General features: G+C 38.2%; 2 protein-coding genes across 9 annotated transcripts in view; both read right to left on the reverse strand.

Moving 5' to 3' along the window:
- Positions 1–1,389, reverse strand: part of lyve1a (lymphatic vessel endothelial hyaluronic receptor 1a) — a 3,156-nt gene extending 1,767 nt beyond the window's left edge. The window contains exons 1-5 of the mRNA XM_004067000.5: positions 1,232–1,389; positions 977–1,160; positions 761–900; positions 274–447; positions 110–182 (exon numbers count right to left, since the gene is read on the reverse strand). Of these exons, the coding sequence (XP_004067048.1) occupies positions 110–182; positions 274–447; positions 761–900; positions 977–1,160; positions 1,232–1,313 (653 nt within the window). The 5' untranslated portion in view covers positions 1,314–1,389. The remainder of the gene's footprint in view (positions 1–109; positions 183–273; positions 448–760; positions 901–976; positions 1,161–1,231) is intronic.
- Positions 1,390–3,161: 1,772 nt separating this feature from the next.
- Positions 3,162–25,159, reverse strand: part of mrvi1 (murine retrovirus integration site 1 homolog) — a 32,734-nt gene continuing 10,736 nt past the window's right edge. For 7 of the 8 annotated variants that reach the window (XM_078944461.1, XM_078944460.1, XM_078944463.1 and 4 more), the window contains 22 exons: positions 24,819–24,930; positions 23,089–23,117; positions 17,924–18,100; positions 15,481–15,587; positions 15,341–15,402; positions 14,848–15,021; positions 14,616–14,696; positions 14,411–14,454; positions 14,113–14,169; positions 13,343–13,783; positions 13,184–13,262; positions 12,676–12,790; positions 12,482–12,512; positions 9,193–9,333; positions 8,847–8,978; positions 7,747–7,900; positions 7,469–7,518; positions 7,229–7,339; positions 6,785–6,849; positions 6,003–6,125; positions 4,552–4,680; positions 3,162–4,037 (listed from right to left, as the gene is read on the reverse strand). In XM_078944461.1, the coding sequence (XP_078800587.1) occupies positions 3,875–4,037; positions 4,552–4,680; positions 6,003–6,125; positions 6,785–6,849; positions 7,229–7,339; positions 7,469–7,518; positions 7,747–7,900; positions 8,847–8,978; positions 9,193–9,333; positions 12,482–12,512; positions 12,676–12,790; positions 13,184–13,262; positions 13,343–13,783; positions 14,113–14,169; positions 14,411–14,454; positions 14,616–14,696; positions 14,848–15,021; positions 15,341–15,402; positions 15,481–15,587; positions 17,924–18,100; positions 23,089–23,117; positions 24,819–24,930 (2,577 nt within the window). In that variant the 3' untranslated portion in view covers positions 3,162–3,874. The remainder of the gene's footprint in view (positions 4,038–4,551; positions 4,681–6,002; positions 6,126–6,784; positions 6,850–7,228; positions 7,340–7,468; positions 7,519–7,746; positions 7,901–8,846; positions 8,979–9,192; positions 9,334–12,481; positions 12,513–12,675; positions 12,791–13,183; positions 13,263–13,342; positions 13,784–14,112; positions 14,170–14,410; positions 14,455–14,615; positions 14,697–14,847; positions 15,022–15,340; positions 15,403–15,480; positions 15,588–17,923; positions 18,101–23,088; positions 23,118–24,818; positions 24,931–25,159) is intronic. The other variant, XM_023953464.2, reaches the window with a different exon arrangement.

The raw sequence follows: 25,159 nt of genomic DNA on the forward strand, positions 1-25,159 counted from the left end.
ATGCAGTTAAGATTACTGTTGCAGCATTAGGTTATGACTAATGTTATAAATCAGGAATAGATCTAATTTTGGCCTGTAGTCTTATATTTTCACCATGATCGTCACTCACACTTTCAAGTAGACAAAGATGGCTATTGAAGTTAGCAGGAGACCACAGGTGCAGCTGATGAGCACAATGTTTGCTGAAACAAATGCAAGAAATAAATCAGAACAACTGTGTTAAGTTTTATTTGCAGGGCTCACTAAAACAACAATTTAAAAATGTCTTTATACCTCCAGTGGAGCCTTGTGGAGAGCTGACAAAGCGAGCTGGTTCTTCCTCCCTGATCATGGCTTTAGCTGTTGTGGTGGAGGATACAAGCCGTGAGGTCAGGGTGGAGTTGGGGGCCTCAGTGAACTCTAGGTCATGCCAAGGACTTGCTGCATCTTGTAGTTGTTCTCTTGCATCTGCCAATAAGAACTTGATATTTAATTAAATTTGATTATGTTAGTGTCTAATATTTGTACAGGTTATTTGCATGGGTTGTGATATCACAAGCAGATGCTTGGAAAATAAAAAAATCAAAGTTGCAAAAACTGACACAGAAATGCATCTATGTTGCAATGCGTGGTAGAGTTGGAATAAACAAAACTAAAACCTAAAGAAGACAAACAAAAGAAAAATATATCTATAAATGGTCCTTCATTTTTGTGAAGAAAGGGCAAGAGAGGTGTGCAGGTACTTTCTCTTGGTAATCAGTACATTAGAAAAGTCTCTTACCTGATTCATTGAAGCAAAACGCATCAAACATTCTTGTCACAGAGGCTCGCCACACAACCAGCCCAGTCAGGTTTTGGCCGCAGTTTGTAAGCGCATGGATGCGAGGAATGACTGCAAAATGCTCATCAATCCATCCGAATCTTAACAAAACCAAACTGGACATTAGGGGTTTTCTTGTAAATAAATAGAGGTAGATTTTGTGAAGCGACTTTTTACCTGCATGTTTCAAAACCCCGAGTGAGAGCTTGCTCTACTTGTGATTTTGTGGCAATGTTCAGTCCGAGGAACCAGCAGAAGCTTCGAGCTTGAGAGGCATTGAACGCATACTGAAGCTGGCTCTGATCGTTTATGTAGGTGACCTGGATCACTCCTGCTATACTATGGTTTGCTGCAGGGAAAACTAGAAAAAAAAACACACAGCAAGTTTATTATTTGACAAATTGACATGTTAATTCTACTGAAATCACTTACGTCTGATGCTGGTCATGTTATGAGTAGAGAATCCTGAAGAAACAAACAGCACTAATGCAATGAGGAGGCGGACAGTGGTCATGATGGCGGGTGCATTGGAGTTCCAGTGTTGTCAGGTTTATGTGCCTGTGAGTGAAACGGCTCAGTTAAATAGTAGGGATTCTGTTACACAGGGGTGTGTGGACTATCACTGCTCCACAGTTGAGGAAAAGGAAGGAGGAAGTGCCACGCACAGGTCAGATCACCAGCCATCATATGTTCTGGAAGCAGGACCCAGGAGGCAGAGATACCACCAAAGGGTCAAAAAACTTTGAAGAACTTCAGAAGAAAGCAGAATGGCTCAGATGCAAATTCCACACAATCAGACATGTTTTGTTAAACCAAACAGGACTTTTTTTTTTTTAAAGAGAAACCTTTATAAGCGATAACACACAAGGAAAAGAAGATCAAGTTCACTTCCCACGCCCAGACGAACTCTTTGTCCTCAGGATTTCCTCTCCCGAGACATTTTTTAATGCTACCATTCTTGCTATTTGTGAGGTGTTTTGATAAGTTTCAGACAAACACCCAACTTTCACAGAAACATTTCCTCACACTTACGCCCAACCGCAGGAAATGATACATGGCATGTTGATGACGAACTTGCAAGGATCTTGTCAACTTTGGTGAAATGACAATTAGATGCTAAGAGGTAAGTAAAACACATTTTTGTTTTTTGTTTTTTTGAGAGTATAATTATAGTATTTTGAATAAAAAATATGTCTGAAAGTGGGAGCTTTCCCCAAAATATTTTGAGATATTATATAAAATAAAAACTTTAACAACTGCTCTGATTAATTTGAGTGGATCATGGTCATGTAGTTAAACTGAAAGGCCTTTGAAATTGCTTTTTGAAAACAGTTGACATTTTATTATTTTTACAAACAAGAACAAATTTGGTTGAAATTTGGTGCACATCTTGGCACAACAGCTATGCTCACCCTACGCCTGGGCAAAGCCTACGTATGAGGGGTGAGAGGGTAAAAAGAACACCCAGGTTAGGATTTTATCTTCTGTTATCTCAGCTCATAAGATCTTTTTTATCATCTTACCTCCAGTTTCCACGGCTCCTGAATAACAACAATTTGAGTTGTGGTTGGCCAGCTTGTTAAACTCCGTCAGCTCATCTTGCAGTTCATTTCTCCCTTTGATAGATATTGAATGATGGGAATCCACTTAACGCAATAGAATTTTATGTAGTACTTTCCAAAAGTTAAGCAAGCTTTTCTGAAATTCTGGTGATTCAGGTTGCATAACATCAAACCATATTTTCAAAATGTCTGCATTAAGTAACAGACTTCAATTATGATTATTTACAATAACATTACTATAAATTATTAAAACAACCCTTCATCCTGCTCCACCTTTCCAAAAGTGAGTCAAATCATTTTTTGCTTAACTTCAATGTATTTATCATTGTATTGATTCACACAACTTTCCTCCTGTTAATGTATTAGTCAACAATAACACATTAGTTTTTGAGTCCATCTAAAATGGTTACAAAAGGAAATTTTCTCATCTCTTTTTTGTGACAACATTGCTTTATGATAAAAACCTTTTTCATTTATTTACTGACTGTTTTCCAAAAGAATGTGTCAACTATCAACTCATCTCCTATGTGAAAGCTAAAGATGTGAGAAAAAAAAACATGCTAAATGAAGTCTGTCTTTAACCTGAGGTGTCAGCTGCAAAGTGGACCTTCATAATCTCCCCATCAGCTTTAATTTGTTATTTATTTTAAACATTTTCAATTTTGGACTATTCCTATTTGCGAGGATGCTTTAAAATGTCTTGAAAAAATATTGATCAATCTAGGGATGGGAAGGATTCTCCTTACTTCAAGAAATTTTCTTTTTTGCCTATATTGAAAGAAAAAACAACAACAGACGTATAAATGTTCCAAGGCACTCCTTTATTAAAAGGAAAAGGTGTTAGAGTGGTATATTCAAGAACAACACAGGCACTCAAGCTTGATAAACAGCAGCCACATGCACAAAAGTGCTTCCATACAAATAACCCATTCGTGCTCTGAATCTGCAACAACAAAAACAAGAAACAAAAGCTGCAAAATATTGCACTTGGGTAACTATTTTGGAATGTGTTCATATTTCAATATCCTTTATAAAATTAAACAAGTTAAAAAAATTAAATATTAATTTAGAATCTCTCCAAGTCTTTGATTTTTAATTTGACCTGAGAGAGTGAAATCTTAGATAAATAGACATATTTTTTAATGGCGGCCTGTAAAGGAAAAGTGCCATGTTCAAACGTATTTTTTTTCATCTATGCATCTATGTTAATACAAATGTTTTAACACACTAAAGCTTTGGTCCCTAAACAAAAACAACCGTACTTACTATAACAAACGAAGTGCCTACCTTAGATTCTTAGGAAAATTATGACTTAATTCAGAAGACATTGAACTTTGCAGGGTCAGTCACAACACCTCAGTCCATTCAAGCGAGTCCCGGTTCAAGGAAAGGGAGACGCGTGACAGAGAGAACGGCTGTGACCTCTGTCAGTTTAACTGTGAGCTTTTTTGGTTGCTCTTCTTTCACCCAGTCCACAGATTTGTATCAGATCGTGGAGAATGTTTCCCCAACCTTACGTGTCCTCACGCCGCTTGTAGTAATCGCTGAAGAAGGTGAAAATGCTGATGACCACACACATCACCACAAAGAGTGTCAGGGCAATCCAGAGGAGCCGCCGACTGATGGAGACCTTGGGACAAAGTCGACCAAGAAGTGCGACGGCCTCCTCCATCCTCCTGTGAAGATCAGATGGCAACTCACAGCACATCGTCGAATTTGGACTTAGTGTAGCATCTGCTGACTTTATTTTTTTTTACAAGGAAAAGATGGAAAAAGAATAAATGATCCAGTTGCATTCTAATTAAATTAAAAAACAACTCACAATTTCATTCAAGTTCCAAATCGATATGGCTGATTAAAGTACGGTATTATTTTTTTTTGTTTGTTTATTCTCCATTTAACCAAACCAATTCCTATATAAGTGGTTTAAAGTGAACGAAAGTATGAGGGTTTTAAATAAAATTAAACATTGTTACGCAAAAACTAACAAAGGTTTTGTTTTTGGCTGTAAAAACAAGTAATGGATTTTAAACACAATCAATTAATGGATTTAAAGAGTCCATATTTAATTTTATGGTTTTTGATAACTTGCCAAAAAGGGGAGAAATAGCATACAAACAAATTAATAACCACTCCTAATAAAAATGTAATAAACTCATTTTTTTTCTCAAAGGATCTGAATAATCTTACCTCATATTATGATGCCTCTTTCCAATCTCTTCATCATTGTTTTTGGATTCCAGCTGCTTCTCCGCATCGGTCTCATCCTCACATTTGTCCTGTAGGATCACCTTACTTTGTTTCAGTCCCTCATTGAAACTGTAGTTAAAAAAATGGCACATATTCCATGCTTTAGAGATGGACTTCAACAGTCAATGCTCGTAAAAGCCAATTTTATCTTTATAAATATGTAAATATCTCTTTTTACGTTTAGATTTCTGCACAAACAATTACTACCAGTTGTCAACAGTCATAACATTGTGCAGCAGTGGGGACATCCTAAAGACTTTAAACTTTTCTCTGTTGTAGTTTTTTTTTTCCTTAAAGTTTCTGTTTCTGTTTGAATGACTTCTGTGTTTATTTTTTTCTGTTGTGTAGATAAGGTCCATGTCTATTTGCCCTGATCGTGTCACCATTTATTTATTTTGTCATAGTCAGGTTCTCCCTCTTTTTTCCTTTTTTCTTTTCTTTTCTTTTCTTTTCCTTTTTTTGCCAAGTATTTTAGTTTATTTGCTGAGAGATTTTGTTCTATGTGAAATGCCTCTGGTTTCAATGCATTTTGTTTTTGTAATGCACAAGGTCAGGGGGAAATTTCAGAACGGAACGTTCTCAATCTGGTTTAAACATGTCAACCACACACTTTTTCAAAGACCCACTTTAATGAAAATTGTGTTTTTGGTGTTTTTAACATGTCCTGTAGCATTTTTTGGACATACATAAAGAAAAACAAATTCAAATTTGTATATCTGAGCTGTTTCTTTATGCAAAAGGTGAATCAGGAGCAGATAAAAAAAACCTGTGCAGCAACTAGCTCCAAGAAAACAACGTTTTTTTTATTTAGTCTAAAACAGCATCATGATTGAAAGACCACTGGGAAAGCTTTTACAGTAGATCAAGACATGATCGAACAAGGTCTTTAATAACAGTATTAGTGGCTCTGCTGCAAACAAAAGGTCAACAGGTCTTTCACCATTTTTTTTTCTACCTGGTAAAGTTTCATTTTTTAATAATTTGATTATTTTTATTAAGTTAAGTGTTTTTAGCCAAGAAACCTAAGTCAAGATTCAGCTTAGATAGGTGACATTTCTGGTTTTATGAGGAAATAAAAAGGCATGTATTGCCAAAATAAGAAATATAATTACATTTGCAATAAAAGGATAAAAGAGTGAGAAAGTTTCCAGTTTATTCACGTAGTTTCCTAAAAACACAACACTATAAATTTAGACAATTAAACATGATCTTTTTTTTCAGATTAGACCTTTTACTCAAAAATGACTTCTGTTTCAAATGGTTTCCGGATCAGACATTTGCCAATGACTGTCAAACTTTCTTTATCATGACTCGAAGAAAATACTTTTGATGAAAAAGAACATCCCCACGCTGTACTATGGCACACAGACGAGCTGGAGACAAGGCCTCACCCTTTTTTGTAGGCTTCTTCTTCAATCTTTGCTGCGATTTCGGCTCTGATCTCTGCTCTAATCTCCTCCAAGTTTGTTGAAGGTTTGGCTAACTCGCTTTCCTGCTCCGGGGAGGTCTTTCCACTGCATTGTTTCACATAGGAAAGAACGATTAGCCTTGGACTACATCAACGTCATGGCAGATGTTACAAAGCACTTTACAGCCAGGTTTCATCCAAACACAGAGAGGTTGCCTTCACTATGCTACAGATCCTTATGGGGGAGCGCCATTACAGGGGAGTACAAACCAAAAAAATGGAGGGGCCAAAATTACTGTTGCTGCTCTCCTCATAGGAGGTACAGATCAGACACTCTAGAGCTCTAGACTTTGTATGCACACTATAACTGAGGCCTGGACTGTGTCAGAATCCTTGACAATTTTTTAGATTAAAAGCTTAGGCAGCAAAACTGTCAACTGCTGCCAAGTTTGATTTTTCTTTTTTTTTTTCTTCTGTTTTTGCAGTTCTTCCGGGGTTAGTTTGAACTCACTGGGGATTTTCTCTGGACTGTAAAACACATCCTGCCTGTCGCACAAACAAGCCAAAATTCCCTATGCAGCACAAAACGCTCTGATATGGGTGATTAGAAGTCCAGGATTTCTCCTGAACCATTGTTTGTAGGAATAAGAAATGGCCTTGTGGACCCCAAAAAACAAAACAAAAAAAAAACGATGACATCTGACATTCATAAAATCATTTCTCTTTTTACGCTCTTATCAAGTGTGTCTGTGCAAGCAAACCTACCACTCTAGTGCTGCTGGTTGCATTCCTTCAGGAGAGGTGCTGCCTTTCACATCATTTGTTTCACACTGAAAAAGAAAAGCGGCTTTGAATTTTTGTGAGCTTTATCAATACAAATGTAAAATAATCTTTGTTTTTCTTATTCAAATGAAATAAAAACCTCATTTTAGAAGCACAGGCCTAAATAAGCAGCTTTTCACATGTAATTTGTGCACTGAAAGTTAAATTCAGCCACTGCAGCACAAGTGTTAACTTTTTAAAAAGTGTTCTGTGTATTAAACAAGTACGACGGAGTTTTAGGACAAAAAAAATAAATAAATAAAAAGGTTTTATGAGAGTTGAGTCATGTTATAACCTGTACATGAACCCTTACTGAGCAATATGTCATTGCATCCAATGCTTTTTACCTCATTTCCCAGAAAATCCCAACAGGACAGGAAGACCTACCAGGGCAGGAAGAGCAGCAGCCGTTGGGGCAGTGGCTGGGGTTTGACCCGGAACATTAAAGAGGCTGAACTTGGGCACGACAGCTACGCTCACCCTACGCCTGGGCAAAGCCTACGTATGAGGGGTGAGTGGATGAAAAGGACACACAGAACATCCAGCTGTTTTATAATGAACTTTTGGAAAGATATATTTTGAAACATATTGTGTAGGGAAGAAAAAAAAAAAACTTTCTCTGCTTACCTTTCCAAGGGTCAGGGACAATGCTCTTGTTGTGCGCGGAACCCCGTCATCTACACAAAGACCAAAGAAACACATCAGTAACTTAAAAAAAACTTTAAATCGTGCTCATTTTATCCCCCAACCTACAATCCAAATAGTCAACAGGAATCATCTGCTTTTCTTTTGAAGAGTTAAGAATGCTCAAGCAAATGAGTTGTATTTTATATGAATCTATTGCTTCCAGGTTAGAATCTCATCTTCCGTTGTCTCAGCTGATAAGATCATTTTTATCGTCTTACCTCCAGTTTCCACGGCTCCGGCATAACAACGATTTGAGTTCTGGTTGGCCAGCTTCTTAAACTCTGTCAGCTCTGCGTGGTCCTTCTCATATATCCGCTTCAGATTTTCCACATATTGCATCATGACCTCAGTGGCCTTGTTCATTCGTTTCTCCTGTCAGCATAAAAATATTGTGAGCAATTCTGAACCCAGCAATTTATCTATAAATCCATGAAACATTTCAGCAATCAAGATAGTGAATGGTAAATGGCGTAGACTTGTATAGTGCTTTTCTGCTTCCCTCGAAGGCTCAAAGCGCTTTTCAGTCACAGCCCCATTCACACATTTACACACACATTCACACAATGCTGGCGGCGTCGCTGCCAAGTACTGGTGCCAACCTTCCACCAGAGCCAAGGTGGGATTCAGTGTCTTGCCCAAGGGCACTTCGACATATGGGCAAGCGAGACGGGAATCGAACCTGCAATATTACGATTAGAGGTGACCGCCCCGCCCTGCACCACCTGCACCATATTTGAATAGAAAGTTAAACTGGCTAAAAACATATTAAAATCAATTCAAATACGAAAAAATTGAATTGATTTCAAACAGGGAGTAGACTTAAAAACCCAGAAAGTCACAAAAATGACCTGGGTTATAATTAGATAATTTCAAAATGCTCTCTTTGGTAAAAACATTTTTTTATTTACACCATAATCATCAAAATTAACATAAAACAGTCTGTGTTTATAACCATAGGGGTAGTTTTTCTAAAGATGCAAATTGTAGTTAAGGCTCAAGAACAAAATAACTAACTTCAGCTTACATTCGGAAAATACAGAAAAGTTGTCAGGAGTTGTGTGGCGAGAGAAGGAAGTAACAATATGACATACAGAATAGAAAGTTCACAATCTGCAAACTGATGAGCCAGCAAAGAAATCAGAGCAAGCCTTAACCAAAGTTAGAATGAGTGATGCGGCTGCATGTCTCAAAGGTAAGAGCAGAGGCAGTAAAGGTCAAGATCTAAACAATTTTATAATCACTTTCCAGCAAAAATAGAATCCATACGTGCAATGTGTGTAACATTGAGTGGTGTAATATTAGTGGGTTGTTGTTGCACCTGTCGAACTGCTCCAACTATCTCCGCTCTGCTGGACAGCCGGTTGGCCAGTCGGTGTAGCACACAGACTGTTTCTATTAGGCGCTGATAGGCGTCACGCTGCTCCATGTTCTGCCATTGTGTTGAGGTCATCTGCATGACAGAATCATGACATTTTACATTTACATGTGTATCTGAAAAAATAACCCAGAGTAACCCTGTATAGCTGGGTTTCAATTTACCCAGGCAGAATATAAGGGACAATTGCAGGAAACATTTAGTAGAAGCACAAGCACTAGAGAGCCAGAGGGAATTCCTCTGACGCTCAAAAATGAATTGGATCAGGTTTGCGTTTTGGAGGACTAACCTTCAGCGCTCCTTTGAACTCTTCTAGTTCCTTCTCTGTCTCTTCCTCCGTGAGGTTCCTCTCCCTCTCTGCCTGCTTGAGCCTCGTCTCCAGAGTGTAGTTGTCATTACGAAATGCTAGTGACAGCTGGACAAATGCATTCTGTGAAGACCATCATCACAATGTAAAACTCAGATGAGTTCATTAAACAAAAAAGCAAACCAAAAATGCCTTCAAACTTCTACATAACAGAGAAAAACACACGATTTACTGAAGTTTAGAAAAAAAATTCATTTTCAAAATGTGAGGGAGCATCAAGAAGCTTTGGGAGCTAGATCTAAGTCTGGCATTTGACCTCTTGATGCTTTTCTGCACAGATCAAAGCCAGCCTGCAGTTTTCCAACAGACGGGTCACCTCTTAGAGGAAATTTAAGACCTCTGACCATCCTCATCTACAAGCATCCCAGTGGAAGCGTTGAGATGGACTACACTCCAGGCCTGACTGCGTCACAAATGTTTGGATTTTCTGAGCAGGAAATCACTTTAAGTCTCTTTGGTCCGATTAGAACCAGATCAAAACACTTTCCTGTTGACAGAACATTGCCAAGTGTGAGTGCTTTTGTGATAGCCTTGCACTTTGACAACAAACCCCATTATTAAAACACGTGCAAAAGATTCAGCCACAAGAGCAGCAGTCCATCTGCTTTAATTGTTTGAACACAATGTTCAACAAACACATTTAACGATCTGAGTCGGTTTTATGACTTCTTACTTTAAAACTTCTTACTGTGGAAGATTTTTAGTCAATAAAATGAGGGGATAAAATGCACAGTTTGATTGAAAACAGACAGCATAAAATGAAAACACAGGCTGATGGATTTCACGCCTGTTGAATCCTTTTAGTGTGAATTAAATTTTTAGGTTATTTTGTGACCTTCTGAGAGACGATTTAGAGTTCAGATCCCAAATGTTCTTGTATCTACAGGTAGTCTCTATTAGAACCTAGAAGTCAACAACATAAACACGCAGCATGACTTGCAATTATTTGTTTAAAAGGAATAAAATCGAAAAGTGTATTTGAAAGAAGGCATGGAGACCCACTCTGATGAAAATTGTGTTTTTAGCATTTTTAACATGTTCTTGTGGCATTTTTTTGATGATGGTGGACACGTTTTAAGAGAATTTAGCTCAAAATTGTGTTTCTTTTTGAATTTTGGCTAAAAACAGCATAGTCACGATAAAAAGACCACTGAGACTGCTATTAATATAGATCAAAAGATGATCGGAGTGGTACTTTAGTAGTTTTACAAATCCTTGACAAAGACATTTAGAGATGTGCAAACATTCATTTCTGCACCTACATATATCTCAAGATCCTGTTGTTCACGGGTTTTATTGGATCCTTATTTCTCGTGACCCTATTTTTTTTTTCACTTAAGCTTTCAGTTAAACCCAATCCATGTGATTAAGTATGCTTTAAAAAGAGAAGCCTATAATGGATTAAACAGCTTCAGGACCCATGGCTGTGAAACAAAATCAAATCACTGCCTCAGTAGCTCTGTCATTAGCAGCTGGTGTGAGCTCTTTTTGCTTTTGTGTTGTGTTCAGCTTTATCAAAAGTAACACTGTGCATGAGGAAACGTTTCCTCTTTAACCCTTGTGCTATCCTAGGCACTTTAACATTGGGAATTGGGTCATCTAGACCAGTGTTTTTCAACCTTTTCTGAGCCACGGCACACTTTAACCTTAAAAAAAATCCCGCGGCACACCAACATCCAAAAATTAAAAAAAAAAAGGAGAAACTCATAGTCTGTATTGATCTACAGCCCCTCCACGATCTCACATGCATTTTTGAGATAATTGTTGCAGAAAAAGGTGGAAACTGCAGCTGTTTTTTTCTAAAAAATACAATAAAAGTTAAGTTAGAGGATTTAAAAACAGTTTGATGTGTGTTCGTTGGTTTCAAGACGTTTAACAACAGATCTCCTTGTGCGCTGTCACTCTCACAACCCAATGCATCATGGGAGATGTAGTGCATAAAACGGCCGAAGATCGGTTTTCGGAGCTTCATTGTTTTGTTCACTTGTTCCACGGTCTGATACCGGATTCTGTGGAAAGCTACACCGCTAAAGACGAGCTTTAGCTGGTATTTTTGTTAGAACTGAGCGACTTTACGAGCTAAATCGGGACAAGGAAGTGAAGACTTTAACCACTTCTGATTGGTCAGACTGATGACATGTGATTAAGCCCCCCAAGAATGATTGGTGGAGACAGTTAAAGGGACGGGACTTTTCCAAAATACAGCCGAAGGTGCAGCTGAATCGCGGTACAGTACCGTCATTCTTATCAAAATGTCTTTAATATCAAATAAACGCAAAGTAAAGCTATCTTACGATCTTTTATATTCCTAACTCCTCAATGTTTTATCAGGGCCTGTTTGGATGAACACAGAGCTGAAATCCTGGAGATGGGAAATGTTTTTAAATCAGTTAATGAGGGCAATTTCCCACGGCACACTTGACCATCTCCCACGCGGCACACTGGTTGAAAAACACTGATCTAGACCCACTAGACAGTGCGCTGAACCTTTTTTCTTCAATGATTTGTGATCTTCACTGGTGTCCATGGATTACATGAAATCTTTCCACCTTTGTCCACCTTTTTCATGGTAGGGAGAACACGTCAATGTAAGGGTGGGGTCATCTAAGATAGCACAAGGGTTAAGTTGATTTTCTTCATGGTAGAAGGGTAAGGTATGATCCAAACCATTTTGCAGGATGGAGGATGCTCCACCATGTTTAGTTTATACAGAGCAGTCTAGTGTACCTCTGTGGTTTCCTCTTGGAGAGTATCAAAAGTAAGGTTCAAACCAAAGAAGTTTTAAAAAATGCATCATATTACATGAAGCCACACAGCTAAAATAGTGCATCTTCTTTTTCACAGAGCTGTGCATATACAAACAACTTGATATAATTTATAACAATTAACTTTCCTTTTTTAATGTTCTAGAGGGAAATAACGGGGGTCGATGCGGTTTTTTGTTTCACCTGTGACAACCTGTACAGCATTGTTGGCCAACTCAAATTATCAGTTGTCTACTGACAAAAAAAAACAACTTTAATTTCTGGAATGTTTTCACTGTAACAACATGTTTCTTCACACCATCATATAACCCTAAAATCAAGAAACTTGCAAACATCAGAAAACCTGTTCTAAATGTGTCATCTTTTGCATGAAACATGTCCAATACTAAACAGAAAAACACACAAGTTCACTAACATGGAACCACTTGAACAGAATAGGTACCCACCTCCACTTCTTTTTCACTGAGTGGGGGTGCACTAGTATGAAACAGAAGAAATTATTGTCAATTAGACAAATTAGAGTGTACTTCATTTTTACATAGAGTACTTAGACTGTACCTAAGTATACTTATTAAAAACAAAGCAGCAAAAAAGATTTTTGGTTATCAAATAATGAAAGTCAAATTGATTTGTTACCCACCAGCCTGGCAGAGCTCGATGGAGTTTGAGTTTTCTCAGCATCATGTCTGAAATGTTTGGCATGGCATTCTCCTTCCCTTCCTCAATGCTGGCTGACTTTGAAGATGATAAAGGTCCTGTGGAGAAAACAACAATAACAACACAACATAGTTTATTTATTTATTTACACAGGAATGAAGTTTAATGTAAAAATAGGTCAATTCTTATTATGGTCTCTTTAATTTGAATATACCAAAAAGTGTTATTATTTCAAAGTAAAAAAGCTTAGTCTCTTATTGTTAGGCACTGAATTTTGCTTTAACAATTATGCCATCTACTGCCAGAAGATAAAAATGCATTTTGTGTTTTCTTTTACAAAACAGAGCAGATCCTCGGATTTTTGTGTAAAATCGATTTTTTTGTGTGTGTGTGATGCTAGGTGGTTTATGCTGCACTTTTTACCTTTACCTTTTTTACCGTTTTGCATCTTTGATCTTTCAAGAAAAAAAACAACAAATAGTAACCATTACCTTTTTCCTGTTCAGTAGCTTCACTAAGTTCTGGTAACTTTGACGCCACAATGCTTTGGTTACGCATCAGCTTGTGCTCCTGTGGACACAAACACATTCATCATGCAGAAAACCAGTAAAAAAAATCCCTTCAAGGGGCTTAGTAAATGTGCACTTTACCTCTCTGAGCTTTGTCAGTTTGCGCACACCTCCTGGTTGTGTGGGAAAATCCTTGTACCCTGAGGACTTGAACGCAGCTTCCCTGGGCTCTTCTGAGAGAGGGTCTTCAAGTGTTGGAGGAAAACTTGGGGATCCATTTCTGGAATTCATGCTGCCTACAGCATCCCAGGAAACAGCTCTCATCAGTGGTGGAAAGGCCCCAATTGTCTTAATCTCTGCTGTGCAGGGGGCTTGCTGAGTAGGGGGCCTGGGGACAGGCTTGGCCACCCCAGTGGCAGGTGCTTGGTTTAGGTTTCGGCCTGAAACTTCATCTGCTTTACTAAGTGCAGAGGAACACTTGGGCACAGCAAGGTCGCAGTTCTCGTTTTGTACAGAGAACCGAGGCGTTAAAGTCCCAGAAGACACCTTTCTTTTCTCTGAGGGCTTCCACTCCACCAACAGCTGTTCAGGTTCAGCAAGGAAACAAAAGATTGTGTTATGAACAATTCACATCTATTCAGATGTTTAGAATGGGCTGTTGGCCACTAGTACAACATAATCACAGCTTGATTTCAAAGTGATTTTTCTTTTACCTTTGGATTGACCTTTGCAACTGCAGTTACTTTCTGCAATCAGGAATTGCAGAGCTTTTCTAAAACGTTTTCTCAGCTGATGGAGCTTCAACTAAACAATTATTTTTCAATAAATCAATAAAATAAAACCCTTGACACTTCTAGTTCAAGTCATTAGTGTACAGATGGGAAAACATGTAGAGAGTCTGTCATTCTGACCTCCAGATCCTTGCTCTTTGAATCAGACGACTCCCTCACCAGCGGCACATCACGATGCTGCAGCAGGAAAAAATACAAGATCAACAACAACTGACTCAGGTAGCTCTCTTTCTGGGAAGCCAAGCAATTTAAGGGCTAATAAACCTCATTTTCAGACAACAAAAAAATAAAAAAATAAAAAATAAAATGTACACTTTCTTGTTTTAGCCAAGGAAAAACAATTGAACTTTTGGGAAAATACTCTGAATTATTCCTGTTTCATAAAGACAGAGGTCATAGACAAACAAAAAAGATGAACCTGAAAGGCAGACTGGGAGCTGACATGGGTCATCTCTGAGCTTGCTGCAGACAAAAGAGCAGAATATGAGTTTAAAAAATAAAAACAAGGTCTTTGTGGCTTTAGGTTGATTGAAAGTTATCCGCTGAATCAAGAAAACTATACTTGTAGAAGCAGATTTGTTTTTGTTTTTTTGATGTTTGAGAAATATGAAGTGAGAACAGACCAGTTTGAGGGGCCACAATTACTGAGCTGCTCCTTGAGGAAGATGGTGAGGAAGATGGAGGAGTTGGACAAGGAGAAAGAGCTGTGAGGGAAAGTCATCCATACTAGTTTTAATCACAAATTTAAATTAAACACTTTTGAAATGTATTGCAACAATATTTAACATCTTTTAAGCAGTCAGTGCTTGAACTCTGTTATTCATTGGTGTACGTGTGGGTTTCTGCATGGAGTACCTGTAGGGGACTCTGTGAGGCTGCTGGTGGATCTACGTCCTCGGCGAGACAGAAACCGATCGCTGACCTTTTTTGCCTGCTCCAGCAGCTCGAGGTTCTTCTGTCGATCCTCTTCGGACAGCTGTGGCTCTGGCAGCTGATCTCTCAGTAGGTCTATCACATTACCTGTGCTGTCTGTACAGAGGGACACGACTCAGATGTTTACACATCCTCTGCGGGCTCCTGGGGGGAAGTAACCCTTTTTTTTCTTGTTTTTTAGGAGATCCTTTAAGCAATTATTGGTAAAATATCTCATCACCAGAATTAGAAATGTTATCATCTCATTATAAAGCAAAACCTAATAGTTAAAAACATCCCTTGAAAAAAAAAAGCAACGTTCCTCCCAGTGTGTGTCTTTAATTTGATGCTGGGCGGCCACAAATTGTTCTCACAGTGTTTATTTTTAGTAATTACTGCTGCAAAATGTCTGGGTGTATTTATGGGATCTACCCACCGACTGTGGTGATGGGTCCTCCAGAGGGCTTCTTAACCAGGCGAGCTCTGGGACTGTGTGGTCTGATACAACAAATGTTATCCAGAGACAAAGATTAAACACAAAACTTTTTATCATGGTTTGAGTTTAAGCTATTTTACCTGGCCTGTTCCAAAGAATGCCAATCAGCTTGTTCAGCAGTGACCTGCTGTGGGTAGATGATTGTGGGGGCTGCAAACACGATGGTTTGGCATTCACTGGGCGTGGACTGTAAATAAAAAAATTAAAAAAAGCATTTGTGTTTGCTTAAAACAGACAGACGATCACTAGACAAATAATACAGAAGTTCCTGAAACTTTTTAAAATTGGGTTTTGATATTTGTGGCATCAATACCCAAAGACTCACAGCTCACTGGACACTATGCGCTTTGTTGTAATCAGATTTCCAAATGGCCCAACATACAAGGCTCTTTGATAACATTATATATCAAACAAAGGAATAGTAAACAACTGTAAAGACCTGCAGACTTTGCTTTCAGAGCTTATCATTTAGAATGTAGGATTTGCATTTGCAAAAAGGCTGTGTTGGCGCTTACTTTCCTGCTAATTTCACAGTACACCCGTTGTTGCGTCAAAAATAGGAAAATACGCCAGGCCTCTCAGCTATCAGGGCTTTGTTCTTGTCGTTCACTGTAGCCGCCATGACAGAAATGTAATGATTGACATTTGTAATGGCACGTTTTCTTGAAGGAGTTCTTCATAACTTTATTTCTTGTCTTTTTGTTGTCATTATCAGCCATCAAGTCCAGGTCCTACCCTCAAAACCAGTTAGTTACAATTTTATTGTTAGAAACAGTTTTTACATTTCTCACTTAAACATATAAATCATTTCTTTTTATTATAACAATAAAAAGAAACAATGTCGTTCCAGGAGCTGACTGTCGTAACTGATTGAAAGTTCCTTTCCTGAAAGGATCCAAACCCTGTAAGTTTGCTGTCAGTGAAAAACTTCACATGCCAATCCGAGAAGCAGACAAAAAGTTAGAGGTTTGAAGAAGTCAACTCTCAGTTAGAAAGATCACATTTTTATAAACTAGAATCACCCTGATGCTAGTTCAATTGGAACTTAGAGCATCACGTAATAAAATATTGATATGTAGGGGACCAACAATCTGTCCAGGATGCAGCCCTTCTTTCCATCCATTCCATGCTTATCAATTCCAGTTTTGCTACAGAAAATTCCATCTGTTATTTTTTGCAGTGGTAAAGTACTTGAAATATTCAGACAACACATTCTTGGCCTTATTTGAAGAAGTCTTTACTTTATATCACACACATTAAAATCTATTAAAACATTGTGGGACATTCACTGTAAGTAGTAGCTGAAGCCTTTTTGTTACATCATCGGAGGGCATAGATACCAACATCTGCTAATACTGCCTCTTGAGTTCTTTACATTTTATACTCACTTTTACCATCAGGGTTGAGACACAGTGTCTTGTGGCTTAGAAAAGGTTGGAAAATGTTCAGTCATACATTATTTCATCTGGAGAAGATTTTAATGATCTTATTTCTAGTTGAAATCTTTATAAATATATATTTTACATGTGTAAACAAACATGCTTTGTCATTTATTCTCTTAGCTTAGCACAAGTTTGAATTTCCCAACTTCATTATGACTTTTGAGATTCATGTGTTTCTTACGGACGGCACCAAAAACACTTTATGGTGGCTTAATTTTAAAAAGTCAGTTTTAGATGCTGTTAAGTATAGAAATGCTGTGCTAAAACAAGGTAAATATTTTCCTATTTACATTTTTTTTGCCTAAATCAGACTGCTTATAAATGGCATCGAGAAATGCAGTGCAGCTCTGAAAATAAAACGCTGCTAAAAAAAAGCAAATGAAGAAAATTACTCATGGTTGATTTGAGTCATGCACACACATTTTCTTTCTTTATTTAAATAAACTCTGAGGTTAAGATAAGTAAGAATTTAGTCATGGAAGACCTATCTAAACTAAGACTTTGAGTTACAGATAGCTCTCAAAGGACCCAAAGCTGCCATTTTGCTGAGACTTGGAACCCAGTCCAAAGAACAAAAATGGCCTCCCTTAAAAAACAGAGAGAAGCCTTTAAACCTCAGCTGATTTGACTGATTTCGCTTGTGTGCTTTGAAATTCCTCACATCCTTTCGGAGGACCTCAGCAGAGCTCCGGTAGATTCATGAGGAAAGGCAAGTAGTCTTCAAAGACTGATTGTAAATCAGCCCTCAACAAGATTCATTTGTAAACATTATGAGGGAGTTAATTCAGCATAAAGCCATAACAGTAAAATATGCACCAATTCAAATGCCATTACTTCAGTTTATGGCATGGCTAGCTTGTGTTTGTTTGTATGCACAGCTGCACTTTAGTTTGACAGACAGTCGAAATAAAGCATTGTTGGTTGAATAAAATAACATAGTGCTCAGCTCTTAGAATCATTTCAATGAATAATCATTTAAAAACTTCTTTCATAGTTCAGACTTATGAAGCATCCACCTTGGACTTTGGTCCTACAGCCAAATAGATCATAAAAATGTGCGTGTGAATGTGACAGAACTCACTGTTCTAGGAGAGCTGGAGGAGCTATCCATCTCCTCTGGAGATTCCTCATCTTCTTCGGGAAGTGTGGGCATGATGAGTGAGGGGCTGGTGTGCCGGAACCCACAGCTTTTTTTGAAGTTAAGATCTCCTCTGTGACGAGGAGAGCCCTGCAGCAAATGTTTCTCTTCTTGCCAGAGCTGTAAGACCAGGAACACATACCTAACCCATGTATTTCCGCATGCACAAAAGTGGATGAGAAAGGAAACATTTCTTCTATATTTGATTCTGGAATTCCCCAAAAATAGCCCCTGCTTTCTAGCTCTGACTAAATGAAAAATACCTCAGTGTTATATCATAAACAAATCCCCAATTAGCTTCATCCTCCTGTACAATGGACTATAACAAACTCGGTAGGAATTGAACCACTGCTCAAAACTATTACAACATTCCCTCTGACACTGTCACTTCCAAGATCCTACAAATATAAGGGCCATATGAATCACACAGAGAAAAATTCTACAAAATATTTCATAATCCATCCATCCATCCATCCATCCATCCATCCATCCATCCATCCATCCATCCATCCATCCATCCATCCATCCATCCATCCATCCATCCATCCATCCATCCATCCATCCATCCATCCATCCATCCATCCATCTTCCTCCGCTGATCTGGGACCGGGTCACAGATAATTCACGTTTTTAATAATACTTTAACAACCCAACCAAGACTAAATCAATTAAAAATGTATTTTTCTGCTGCCTATTGCCTATATTCAATTCAATTTTATTTATGTAGACCAATTTTTACAACAATAGTTATCTGAATGGGCCTATAGGCTATAGGAATCAATGTTTTTAACATGTTTTCTCTATTTTACTCTACGGTTATAGCGTTAGGAGGCAATTATAGGGTTTACATTTAATCACAGTTGAGTCGTCTTTAAAAAAAACTTTAGGAAAATTTGTAGTCCTAATCGTAATACCGTAAGCAAAAAACTATTAGGAAAAAGACACTTCTTTTCTAACTACTTTATCTTGTTTTAAAATTTTGTATGGGGCCAGTTTGTCACCAGTGTGAGAGGCAGGGTTCTCTCTGGGCAGGGTGCTGGTTTTATCATAAGACTACACAAAGCCACTTATGTTCACAGTTTCATCTGCAGTCATTTTAGGATAACCGATCATCCACATTTCACCTCTTGTTCAATCGTGACCAGAATCATGAAGGTTACCTGGGGTTTAACCACAGGTGGAAGCATGTAGGGGTAAGAAGCCCCAAATGTGACACAGGAAAATGTAAATTCGGCCACCATGTTTACATGTGGAAATCACAGTACTTGCAGAAAACCCACGCAGACAGGAGGGAGGCGCGTGTGCAAATTCATCACAGATAAGCAAAGATTTTTTAAAAAGGGAGGCTTGCTGCTGTAAGAAAACTTCACACCCTGCTGGATTACTGTGTGCCATCTGGTTCCAGAATAGTTTGGTTCTTCAGCAAACCCCTCACCAAGACGTCACAGCTTTAAAAAGCGGTAAATGATTTGTCAGTTGAGCATTCAGAATCCAAACATAAAACATTCAAATGTTTTGTAGGAAATTGCTAAGTTAACTATGAAGGTTAATCAAACCAAAAAAATTGGTATTCTAAAAGAGTTTTGTTTATTTTCTTTGCTCTAGGGTGTTTTTTTTATTTTAAGTATTTTATTCGAACATTTAATCACTTATTAAAATGTCTGCACAATGTTTTTAGAACAAATATCAAAACAAGTGAAGAATTAAAACTTTTTTTATCTGGAAGTTTATGTCCTGACTGCAAGCAATCATTCAGACGAATTGGCTTGTCCTGACACTCCTCTGCATGCAATGTGACTGAGGAAATGATTTCTCATGGGACAGTGTAAGACAAACAGGACTGGTTGGTTTGTTATGTAAAATTGTGAGAAGAGCACACATTAGGGAACATTACTGAATGGTCTTTGGTGCTTGAAGCTAATCAACAAGAAAGTTTTCGATTAGCACACTAACCCTGCAGGAAGTGTAAGAGTGAGCAGGAAGTTATAAAACAACGTTCATCATTGAGACATCAGACAAGACAAAGAGGGTTATCTCAATTGTAAATCTGTTGCAATGCAGTTCCTGTAATAGCTAAAAATAGAAAACCCTCTGCACTTTGTTTAACTTTAGCATTGGTTGTTTGGTTTGCTCAACTAAAAGGAAACTTCACTTGATTTAATGAAAAGTGCAGCCAGTGTGAATTAATACACAGCTCTTCCCTCCTGGGTAAACAAATTTATGCAAATCTCTAAGAGCATGTTTCTATGATTAAAGCCCTCCTAAAATGTGCTTAAGCTGGTGCAACAAGTTTGCAAACTTCTGCCAACCATTCGTCTGGTTCACTCAGAAAGCTTCACATTTGTAGAACTAGTGCAGGTGAGGCTTCTGCTGGTGAGCTGTGTGTCTGAGCTGCTTCGTTAATTTGCAGCACGCTGTACACTGGATAAATCCTTGGGGAACCGAAGACTAAAATAAAGCAGGGGCTGGTCAGCGTCACCGCCAACATGACAAGTTCTTGGGAACATATAGGGACAGAGAGGCCGTGAGTCACTGGGGAGGAAGTGGCTTGTTTAACTGTATCCCAGTGAGCTGCTGCCATATTTCCTGACGACAAGAACAAATGTCATGAAGGACTGAATCAACTTCTGCAATAGTTTTACTTCGTCCAGGGTTACTGTGATCTCACTGAAACAAAACGTTTGGTGTGAGCTTCAGCTGAATATAGAAACGGGTTAGTCAATGAATATTTGTCAACCCACAGGTTTAGGACAGTTTAGTTAACATTACTTATTTGTGACTAACTTAATTTTATTAGATATTCACATATGTAATTTTTTTACATCTAAGAAAAAATAAAAGAAGGAAATACTAATTTAGTAGCATTTTTTGGGTGTGTTTTTTTGAACATGCTGTCTATTTGTTTCACAATTTAAAAAGCTAATCGTACAAAGCCGGTCGACTGTTTTATCTATTTGTTTTCATGTGACACGCTGTTCTAAAAGGATTAAACTAAGGTGCCAACCTGCACTGCAGGGGGCTCGATGAAGGCGACTTTGCCCGCTAAAGCCTGACACGCCGATGAATATTGCAAAGTAATTGAATCAGTCAGATGCTTTTCTGTGGGGGACAGAAGCTTTCACCCCGTGGAAATCTAACGTCTGAAGCTAATCTCAGCAAAGAAAGATAAAAAGTGAAATGAAATGTCCAGTTTAACTGTCAGAGCTAAAAATATTTCTTGTTTCAATACAGCCAAGATGTTTTTGTCCTGAGAGTGAGAAGAGGGGTGCTGCACCCCCCTTCTTCTAATTGGTTACATAAGGCCATTTCCTTGTGCCAGACTTGTTTAAAATGTGGTTGTGTTAGGGAAAAAGTGCAGGGACGTTTGAGGAAGTGGTTACCCTGAGGCAAAATTTTGAGATGTCAGAGGAAGTGTGAGAAAGAAAAAGACATCATGTACACAGAGACGATCAATAAAGTGGATCCATTTCACACACTTTGGGAACAAACATCACACATCAAGGAGATGTAGAGAAGAGCAGCATCTGTAAAAAAAAGTCCGACTGGAGATTGTAAACAGCCTCATACACGCCAGACGCAGCTGCAGAGACACCAGCTGAGAACCTATTGTCCGATCAGCCACTGAGACCCCACAGTAGCATGCAGACATCATCTGAACCTGAACACAGGAAGCATGCACTTTACCTGAGTCCACTACCACAGTGCTGTGGCGAAGCACACACACATTTACCGGCTGATCTCTCCCACTCAGACTGACTTCCCACACTCAAGCTGTCACTTTCAGTGCTTTTCCCTTGAAAGCTCCACAATCCTCAGGGCTTCTCCTTCCTTCTCCCGTCCCAAACGTTCCCTGTCTTTTTTCAGCAGCAGCCTCTCTTTCACTCCTGGGAGCTTTGACCATTTAAGGAGAAGGGCTCTATGCGCTGCTGTGGTGTGTGTGCATGTGTGTTCTCAGCCCGCTGCTCCACTGATCATCTCTCATTTCAGATATGAGGAACGTTTAAAAATATGTACATATTGTTTCTTTTTTTGAGGTTTGCCTATTTGTTATGTGAAAGGAGGGGTGATGCGTATGCATACGGTTACACTCAAGACCATGTTTATGCAAGACCGATAGATAAATTGTGTCTGTGCCATCTCTGTTTACTTTGCTAGATAGGAAGAATCGATGATTTCACTTCCAAGAGCAGAGATCTTTTATTTTGTAGCAATCTGCTCTGTCAAAACTTCTGTCTTTTGCGGTCTTTTTGGCTGCTAAGACGTTCTTCTTTTGAGTGCCGCTATAATCTAAAATGTCATGGAGGGAAAAAAGAGCACAGAAGTGGCATTGTCTGGAAAAAGGGAGCTGAGCTACAGAAAATGACAGAATCACAGTCTTAATTAACATCAGAAGACCCCATTCAGTGATGCAGTTTCATGAAAACTGTCGATGAACAGAAGGACTCTTAAAAGGAACTTGAATGTTTCTCTTATTCAATTAAGAGTGAGGAGTTTTTAGAGCCTCTTTGATGCCAGTTTAAAAGAGACAATGAAATCTCCACAAGCACGATTGCTAAGTAAATTAAAATCCATTCATTTAATTTAAAAAATTTCATTTATCTAAATTTCAAGAAGTTTCAAATAGCTGACAATAGTGCAAAAACATCAAATTCCACAAAAGATTAGCACACAATATTTTAAATTTCTATGGATAGTTTTACATTTTACACATATTTGTATATTTTTTGGGAATATCTTGTGGCTTCTTAAAAAACTAAAACATAGTATATTCAGGATTAGGATGTAAGAGAAACAAAAACATTAAAAAATGATGTACAAAATGACTAATGGCCAATCAGAGAAGGGCTACCCTTTAAGTAATGTACAGATGTTGTCATTTATGTCATATCTAAAAATTCCTTAACATTTTCTGTGTACCTTTTGTTTATGTTTGTGAATATATCTTGTCTACTATAAAATAGGCACATATTTGCTTTTGGAAACAGAAGTAAACATTTCCTGCTTTAAAAGACTTAATAAACTATAAATTGTCCATAAAAACACAGCAATGTAGCATCAATATTTGTAATTGAATTGTATTTTACGCAGAAAGCAGGAGTGGGCCTTACCTCACTGCAGCTGGCTCGGTCTGTGGCACCTGTTTGAACAGACACACGGTGGAAAAAGGTGATTTGCATTTAACAGGAAGGCATGTGCAATGCAAATGTCAAGGGACAGTTTCAAAAAAAGAGAAATTGAAACAACAGTGAGAAGGAGACTGTGTGAGTGTGTAGGAGATGAATTGAAAAAAAAAGATACAAGTGTGTGGAGTAGCATATTTTCTTTTCTGTGCTGTGAGGTCGATGTTCAGAGCATGGTACTCATTTAACTGATAAAACTATTTTACCTCCTGCTTTAAGAACTTTCCCACCCTTTATAACGCAGGGCAACAATTACCTGGCAACCGTCTCAAGCACACGAGGTGCTTGATCTGCGGGTTGAAAGCTCTTGTCGTCAGCTTTAGGGGCTCTCAGGAAAAGGCTTGCATTGTGGCAACAAGCAAAGAAAATGCCAGTAAAATCTGGATTTTGCATTAAGTACTGTAATGTCTTAACACCCATCAGTCTAATGCTAATTAATTAAGTTATCATGTAGACGTAAATAAAACATTTTAGGAGGAGGTGTTACAGAACTCTGATCATAAGCAACCAAGACGGATCATAATGCTGTTTTATTTTATTTTTCACCATATTTTATTTTGTGGTTTTACTTCCTAATAACTACTCAAGACATGCAGCATTAAACTTTATTGCTCTCCTGCTTTCAGATTAAGAAATTGTGGGTCTTAACACTTCCCTTATTACCTGTCATATTATAAAATGGAACGTAAACTTTTTGTTAGTGTTCCTGTGGTCGACTCAAACTTGGTTTGACATCAGGTATGTTTTATGTTTGGGAAAGGCAGGCAAGAAGTCCTTCAATGACAAAGAATCAAGGACAATACATTTTGATGGTAAGGTGTCTTCATGTCTGCCCTCAGCCCTCATGAGGATGGGTGGTAAACCATGTGACATCTGTAAAAAGTTTGGAAGTTGAGAGGGCCGACCAGAGGAGATCTTTTACTTGTTTTGTTCAAATGAAGCCAGACGAGGAAGGAAAGAAATCTCATATATAAATAAAGTATTTTAGTGCTAACCTTTTAGGGTTAACCAAGCATCCCCTCCTGGGAAAAAGCTGCTACTCAGAGCAAACCTGGACTCATGCAATGTTCATGTTAGACCAGAAAATAGCTAAGTAGCAATCATCATCAAATGTCTACTTGTAGCTATTTTTGTATGTGCGTGCTTTATGGTGTTTTATCTATCAAATGGTGTTGATCAATTTCAGTAATAGAATAAATAAAAACAGAAAAAAGCCTTTCTACACTTTTCAGGTGAAGTTTGTGATGCAACTTTGGTAATTGCAACAACAAAATATAAACTATCTTTTGCACTGTAAACAATGAGAAGTAAGGTAAAACAACTAAACAAGTCCTTTCAAATGTCAATTGTCTCTACTGAGGCTCTTGCTAGTTTTAGGAATCTTAACTATACAGCATTACTCTCCCAAACATCCCAAAATGTAACATTTCAATAAAGATTTGCATACATATACCCGTATTCACAGTGGTCAATTCTGATGGATGACATAAACCCCTGTGCTCTGCAGTGCTTGTATGCAATGTAAATATTCAGTCTGTTTTCAGAGATCTCTGGGGATTACCTCTAGAGAAGTGGGCAGCTTTAATTCATCTCTGTCTTACTGTGTATGCTTTCCCCACAATAACACTGCAGATGTTTCTGTGCATCTGTCAATGTACCGTTCACGGACAGCTGCAAAGACGCTGCGGCCTCTGGATATTCAGGAGATGGAGGAGGTGGCAGCTTGGTGCTGTCCATCTCAGTTACAGACGGCACACTCAGACCTGAAGACTTCAAACAAAAACACTTAATTACTGTTTTGCCAGTGATGGCAAAAGTTTCAGCATTAAAGTATAATAAACAGAAACTGCTTTATTGTGAAGAATATTTTCCTTTAAAGTTAGAGAAGCTGGCAAAAAAGTAAAGACTAACACAATATTTTTTGTAAATTAAACATTTTTAAACTTTAATTGTACCTAAATCAAAATTTGCAAACTTAAATGATTAACCGGTGAAAAGA

The sequence above is a fragment of the Oryzias latipes genome, chromosome 3 (genome assembly GCF_053564925.1).
Source record: "Oryzias latipes strain Hd-rR chromosome 3, Olatipes_Hd-rR_3.1".
Taxonomy (NCBI): domain Eukaryota; kingdom Metazoa; phylum Chordata; class Actinopteri; order Beloniformes; family Adrianichthyidae; genus Oryzias; species Oryzias latipes.